The sequence below is a fragment of the Pelobates fuscus genome, chromosome 5 (assembly GCF_036172605.1).
Source record: "Pelobates fuscus isolate aPelFus1 chromosome 5, aPelFus1.pri, whole genome shotgun sequence".
Classification (NCBI taxonomy): Eukaryota; Metazoa; Chordata; class Amphibia; order Anura; family Pelobatidae; genus Pelobates; species Pelobates fuscus.
The window spans coordinates 370790940-370798833 of NC_086321.1; the positions used below are offsets into that span (position 1 = coordinate 370790940).

At 39.8% G+C, this 7894-nt stretch overlaps 1 protein-coding gene across 1 annotated transcript in view; it reads right to left on the reverse strand.

Moving 5' to 3' along the window:
• Window positions 1-538: 538 nt before the first annotated feature.
• SUZ12 (SUZ12 polycomb repressive complex 2 subunit) overlaps window positions 539-7894 on the reverse strand; it is a 57001-nt gene continuing 49645 nt past the window's right edge. Inside the window, exons 13-16 of the mRNA XM_063456179.1 lie at window positions 4813-4970; window positions 4464-4662; window positions 3424-3503; window positions 539-2207 (exon numbers count right to left, since the gene is read on the reverse strand). Of these exons, the coding sequence (XP_063312249.1) occupies window positions 1865-2207; window positions 3424-3503; window positions 4464-4662; window positions 4813-4970 (780 nt within the window). The 3' untranslated portion in view covers window positions 539-1864. The remainder of the gene's footprint in view (window positions 2208-3423; window positions 3504-4463; window positions 4663-4812; window positions 4971-7894) is intronic.

A 7894-nucleotide genomic window follows, 5' to 3' on the forward strand; every position in this document is an offset into this window, starting at 1 on the left:
GTCCTACAATAAAGGAGAAACATGAGTACACATTCTTTTTATCTTTTATTAGAAATGAACATGACAAGTTAACCGGACAAAAGATTTCATTACTATTTCCAAATGAAAGTGGAGGGGAATGCTCCATCACCATGCCTTGTGCAAACAATGCCAGACTTTAAGCAAAATAAGCAAAATTGCTTAAGAAATTACCGAAGCTGAATATCTAAGTACATTGAAGCGCTTTTTTTTTTCCTTTTTTTTCCATATATCAGACAGGTATAGCAAGATTAGAATCAAAAGGGGTTAAAGCCAAAATAGGGGGGGGGGATGCTTGTGTCCACTCCAAGCAAACAAGATGAGACTCATCCCAGAACATCAGCAGATCACACTGAAAAACCTTTCCTAAGTTTACACAAACAGCAGTGACTAGGAATGCTATAACTGGGTGACAAATCACAACTGCACACTTAAATAGCTCACAATTAACAAATCTTTAAGACCATCCAAATGGTTATGTACAATTTTATAAAATGTTTTAAGTCAAGAACTCAATATAAAAAAAAAAAGTGGTGGATGAAATAAAAATACCTGTATTTAGAGCAGCAACATTTGTTTATAAATAAAATGATGAAATGCAAAATCTAGAAGACAATTCATTTGATTGTAAAGTTATTGTTTTTTACCCCCAAACGGAAACAAACATTTAAATCATACAATATAAAACAATCTACAACTGAATGTGCAGAAATAGTGTACTGTGACTAAACTGCTCATTTATCAATCTTCCAATTATTAGCCCTAATTTCTTATATGTTTACTTTAAAAGCAAAATTAATTGGTTTTATTTCCTGGGGATAATGTGATATAGAACCAAGAAGTTCTTCACGTAACTTCTTTTACAAGCCAATCATTAAATGTCTAGTTTCATTTTAAGTTGTGCTATAAATCCTTATGTGAGGATTACTAATGAGCCAGGCACATGACCAGGTAGCTACCAAACTCCAACACTTTCAGGATGGAGGGGCAATCATTCCTGATATTCATTCCCAGGAAAATCCTGAACCGTAGAAACACTACCTCCCATGTAAAGGAGCATCTAATCTACATACAATTCATTGCAAAACAATCTTACAAAGTGCAACACATTGTGTGGTTCATTTTACACATTTTCCAATTTACACGCCGGGTTCATGCAGAAATCCTCTCCGATTTGGCCAACAGGAATAAATAACTACACAAAAGGGTATTGAAGTAAATAATTTTTCCGCTCAAAAAAGCAGGTCCACTGACAATGGCAAGAGGGAGGAAAGGTTGCTGAAAATTTTCATGACAAAAAAATAGGATCTCATTTAATGTGTAGACATTGAAAACAAGTGGATAGGCGTGATTATACTGACAGACACCAGAAGTAGAAGTGTTATTTGACCTAAAACTTTCTGCTCTGTAGCTGCTTTGCAATAAAATAAATTTTAAAAAGTGTAAAAAAAAAAGGAAAATAGTCCAGTTGGAAGCAAAGTGGGAGGAGGGGAAAATTAAATGTTCTTGGCTGCCTGCTCTGCAGCCAAAAATGACAGTTATCCCAAGATAAGACTACCACGACATTAGTGGTACACAGACAGAAACCAGAATATATAACAGTCTTTGCTGCTTTAAGTTAAATTGATAAATTCAGCAGAAGACACTAGATAGTTAAAAAAAGGCTACAACTTGTTTGATGTATTGCTCTTTGTGCCTAACTCCGAGATTTCCCAACATCACTCATCCCAGTGATTGGACATGGGATTCAGAGTTTTACTCTTGATGTTGCTGGTCTGCATAGAACTGTATGGTTCGCTAAACTCCATCTAAGCTGAGTCACAGTTCAGAGCGTGTCTTTAAAGATTCAGAGCTTTTGCTTTTTGCTCTGTTTTGGTACCCCTGAGACACTATCAATTTCCAGAGTCTTGTCTCTGCCATTGGTCTCACTATATCCGTTTGTAGGTCCATGCAGTTCCTCGTTTTGCTCCTCAAAAGCACTGACGGGTTCACCCTTTTCCATCTTATACTGCATGTCCCGCAGTTTGGAGACAGCTTTGTCTATGGTAGTTATGGAGATGAGATTGAAATCGTGCATGCTCACTAGATGGAGCATAAAGTTTCGACACAGGTTTTTCTTGATGATTTTGGGCCCATAGTTTTCCACAAACTGCATACAAGCATGATTCATCTGATTGTCTGCAATGAACCTGCACAATAAAAAGACACAGGTTAGGTATGCAGCCTCACATACTAATCTCTCATTAAAGAGAAAATTTAGGTACTCAAACCACTTCTGTCCATTGGAGTGGTCTGGGTGCCAACTCCCACTACCCTTAAACCTGCAAGTCTAATTATTGCAGTTTTTTTGTTTGTTTTTTATAAACTGCAATAATTACCTTGCAGGGTTAAGTCCTCCCCTAGTGGCTGTCTACTAGACAGCCACTAGAGGGCACTTCCTGATCCATAGCACAGGTTTTCTGTGCTAGAGCGTCGCTGGACATCCTCACGCTGTGTGAGGACCTCCAGCGTTGCTCAATTCCCCATAGGAAAGCATTTTCAATGCTCTCCTATGAAGAGCTCTAATGCGCGTGCGCCACATTGCCGCGCATGTGCATTCGGTCTCCTCAGGCGGCGGGCGTAAGGAAGAGGAGGAGCGGCGCCGAGCAGAAACCGCCACCGAGGGACATCGGCGGGGTTCTCAGGTAAGTGACTGAAGTGGTTTTCACCCCTTCAGCAACCGGGGATTGGGGGTGGGAGGGAGAGACCTGCAGTGCCTGGAAAACTGATTGCTTTCCTGGCACTGGAGTGTCCCTTTAAACAAAACTAAATATATTTATGGACATACTAATGTAGCCCCTTCTTACAGGTGGCAAGACTTCTTCCCTCCTCTAACCATCTCCCAGAATTCAGCTACCGGCAGTTGAAGCCATCATTTTGCTATTCCATATTATGTTTTACCTACAATTTTGTATCATGTGTCTTAGTTCTATTGCACAAGTCTCCAAAGAAAACACCACCCCATTTGCACGGTTAAATCCTATGAAATATTTGACAGTTTCTACCCTGCCACAAGTATCCATTTTACTTAGGGCGTTTAAACTTTCTTGATATGTATTTTGGTACAAACCTGTATTATTCCAATAGCTTTTTTATATTCTCTAGTGTAGCCCCTCTGAGTATAAGCTCCAGAACCGTACACAATATTATAGATTGGGTTTTGGAACTTAGGGTCAAAAGAGATTAACTAGTAGCCGCTGTTAACAACGTCTAATCCCTGCAGGCATTAGGGGTTAAAAGCAGAAAGCTATGAGAGATTATGTTATGGCTGGAAAGGATCAAACAGGAGCTCCTGCCTATAAAGAAGAGACCACATGCAGCTATAGAGCTTACCCATGCTTCATGACATGCAGATTTGTTACTTACCCATGTTTCATGACATGCAGGTTCCACATTTTCATGACTTCCTTCTCTCCTTCATTAACATCAGAGAATTCCTCAATTTGCTAAAAGAAGGAAACCAATGTTTGTATTGAGCCCGAACATGAAGACACCATACAGGGCTGTCATCAGTGATCATGTGTATTATTTATTACACATTCTGGCTACCGAGCTTACAATAAAGTGTGTTAAAACACAGCCACATATCCAAAATTTACATGGTATTATATACTGTAAGGCAACATGTGCCAAGTCCACCAGTTAGTGCTATATAAATAAAACATACATAAACTATATACCTACTGCTTACTGTACCTCCCTTTATTTGAATGTAACCGGTAATGTGCTGGGTACACCGGTTAGCGCTATCTACAAAAATAAAAAAATTATATATATATATATATATATATATATATATATATATATTTACATATATACACACACACACACACACTTTATATCTATTGCACTTACTGTACCTCCCTCTACTGTAATGTAACCTGTAAACTGCTGAGTAATAAAATATACATATACTGTATACCTACTGTACCTCCCTCTACTGTAATGCATTATGTAAAGTACACCTGTTAACACTATATAAGATATACATACAGTGTATACCTGCTGTACCTCCCTCTACTCTAATGTAACCTGTAAAGTGCTAAGCAGCAGTTAGTGCTATATATATTATACATATTTCAATATGTGTGTATTGTTTGTATAAAAAAAAAAAAAAAAAAATTTTTTTAACAAAATGAAAAGTTACAATTTCAGAAATAAAAATATATATGCAGTATGTTTACTGCACTTTCTGTACCTCCGGCATAAAATTAGGCAAACGTGTATACAAATTGGATTTGGAATAAATATTCACTGTGAATATTAACACATGTATCTTTAGTCGCCTTTAAAGACTTGCCATTGCTGAAGGAGAGTTATTCACTGTGGAGGTTTGTGGTACTCCAAAGACAATAAATGAGAACAGAGTATTGTAGGTGGAAAAAAAAAACAAAAACAAAACTTACAGTAATAGTTTTTTCCCGTAGCCACTCAGGATCTTTCTCATCTTCGCTGTCCACCTCCATTTCCTGTGGCCTCAAGGGAAGGCAGGTATCGCTGTGGAAGTACAGGCGGTTATGTCCACTGCTGTAGGTCCTTTGCTGCTCCACTTCTCCATCTTCAGACTCCAGAAACTCTGACATACTGGCTTTTGTACGTTTGGGCCTGCAAAAGAATAGTAGATTTTTTTTATTTATATTTTTCAACGTACCACAGTAAACAAATGTCACTCCGTTTAAAAGACATGTTTTCTACTGATCGCTGAGGTCTTAATTAAAATAGCCACTTGGCATAAAAGCTTTAACGGATCATTACCTGCACACAAGAATGTGTGTAATGGGCGTCCTTTTAACTGGACCATTTCGACTGAAGGCAAACCCAGGCTGGCGATGGATGTCTTGAGGGTTTCCTGCATAAGACCCGTCGTAACACTCATTGATGGAAACATCAATTCTAGCACCTTTCGGATGATACTAGAATAGAAACAAACAATCAGACCTATGACAGCACAGACGGTACGCAGCAGTGTTTTACCAGTGAATACAGCTTAAATAAAACACGCTGGGTGGAAAGTAGACAAATAAATATAAAATACCAAGTATAGACAGCGATTCTGAGGACAGCAGATAAGAAAGAACTGCCTTGTTGTGGAGCTCGCTCTGGAATCAGGAGAGAAGGCTAACACAGGAAGACACAAACCTGTAAACTTAAAATAGTCAAGCCATACTCACACGCTCTAAATATGCACCTACTGCACAATTCCCATTACTGTAGCCTGTACTTAGGTGACAAAGGAAGAGAGTAAAGCACTTTGTAATTAAAAAGGTACTGCACAAAACAATCTGAGGACCAATGCTTCAAGGACACTAAGTGAATGGAACGAATGGGTGATCTCAGTACAAATTCTGCTTATCAGAGCCGCTTTCTGTTGTATAAATAAATGGCTTATTATGTTGTTTTTCTCATGAAAAACAAAACATTTGTGTGCAGGGAACAGTCACAAAAGACGGGAAGCAGCTATTTAAATAACTGAACCCACCAACCCCTCAATTACAGCTAGTTCTGGAAACTGAAAAAAAAAAGGGGGGGGGGGGGAAATGCGAGAACTAGCAATACCCAAAATAAGAATACACAATAAATATAAAAGGTATGTAAACACAGCTCCCCTGTTCCTCACACTCAATACAGCCGATGTCTAGTGTTTGCCCTTCGGTGGGTATCATTTCACCGATTGATTGCGGGTAAATTGGATGTGCAGCTAAAACGGAAATTCGCTTAAAAGAGCACTCCAAATACAAACTAAATAAAAATAAATGTTTAGTAGATATACCCCAAGTTAAAAAAAACTTGCCTGTATTTAATTATGTATTTTTTTTCATTGGGGATATATCTATAAACAGTTTGCAATACCTGCATTTCTTTTGTCTGTTGCTTTAACTTTCTAACCCCCATCCAGACTTACTGTGGCTGTCCAATCACTGACTTCCCAATGCAACTTAATAAAAAAAAGTCTTTGCAAGGCAGGAGCTCTGGGCAATTTCTGCCGCTCAGCTAACCAAACCAGGAAGTAACAGGAGCCGTTGTCAGTTTGAAAGCCAAGGTAAAATGTTAGCAGGTAAAATTTATATAAAAGTGTCAATTTCTACTGAAAGTTGCACTTTTTGCAAAATGAAAAAAATAGAAAACACTCTTCACACACAAAGGTCTTGAAGCAAGCTAAAGTGCTTTAGGGGTCTGGAGTGTCTCTTTAAGTTCCGCCTACTTGACAGCTACACATAAGTACAAGTAGTCCTCATCTTACTCTTAGTAACGTAACAAATCTCAGTGCTGGAAAGGTAATGATAGGTATGAGCTGCACTGGAGAACTATGGGGCTAATTAGACAACCATCAGGACCAGCAACAAAAGCCCCTATTCTACTGAGAGATGAACGACACCTCAACCCCTCACTAAAAGGCGCTCAAAAGAACATTAGCTAAATTAGAGACAGACAGGCTTTTTTCATATCCGAGAGACTTTATTCACTAAACCAAGAATTGTGGAGACTTGACAATTGCACATTTTGACAATAGCGGAGCAGAAAATTATTCTCCAATTCATCTATTTCCCAGCTCTGCTATTTTGTATAACGTGCTATTCCCTTGTGAGTTCTCAGCTTTGTAAATAAACCCATTACTGCACTACTGAGATATACGACGACTTCTACATTTAAGGAGAGGGAGAAGTAATAATAAATAATACCTATTTCAATGTATTTTGTTTCTTCTAAGGAACATTTCTTAGGTCCCATGTTCATAGGTCCTATAATTAGCAAGACCCAATCTGTTATTTTTGTTGTGCTTGCCTTTCTTTGTAAGCATCTACACTGTTCAGGTTTTATTAAAAGGTATGTTATACATCTATGAGGACCTCTAAATTATTATGCACAGAGCTAGACAAATCCCTCATTTTGTAAAAGTAAATAACAGTATAATTCCAACACCTCACTATTGTCTGGGTTTAGTTTCCTAAGAGCAATTTCCTGGCCTATCCACAGAATTAAGCCTAGTGGCAAAATGATGGAAATAAGAGCAATTCCAGCCATAGGCTGGGGAGGAAGGGCCGTGTAGTTCCAGGTAAAGGCTGGGTATGAAGAGCCATATAGTGCCTGGTATAGGCTGGGTAGGAAGGGCCATGTAATTCAAGGTATAGGCTGGTTAGGAAGGGCCATGTAGTTCAAGATGTAGGCTAGGAAGGAAGGGCCATGTGGTTCCAGGTGTAGGCTGGGTAGAAAGGGGCATGTTTTTTCAGGTATAGGCTGGGTAGGAAGGGGCATGTTTTTTCAGGTATAGGCTGGGTAGGAAGGGGCATGGAGTTCCAGGAAGAGGCTGGGTAGGAAGGGGTATATTGTTCCAGGTATAGGCTGGGTAGGAAGGGGCATGGAGTTCCAGGTATAGGCAAGTAGAAAGGGGCATGGAGTTCCAGGTATAAGCTGTGTAGGAGGGGGCATGGAGTTCCAGGTATAGGCAAGTTGGAGGGGGCATGGAGTTTCAGGAATAAGCTGTGTAGGAAAGAGCATAGGCTAGGTAAGAAGGGGCATGGAGTTCTAGCTACAGGCTAGGTAGGAGGGGGGGGTGGAGATCCAGGTATAGGATGGGTAGGAAGGGGCATGGAGTTCCAGGTATAGGCTATGTAGGAAGGGGCATGGAGTTCTAGCTACAGGCTAGGTAGGAGGGGGGGGGTGGAGATCCAGGTATAGGATGGGTAGGAAGGGGCATGGAGTTCTAGCTATAGGCTAGGTAGGCAGGGGCATGGAGTTCCAAGTATAGGCTAGGTAGGCAGGGGAATGGAGCTCCAGGAATAGGCTAAGTAGGAATTGGCATGGAGTACCAGGTATAGGCTGGGTAGGAAGGGCCATG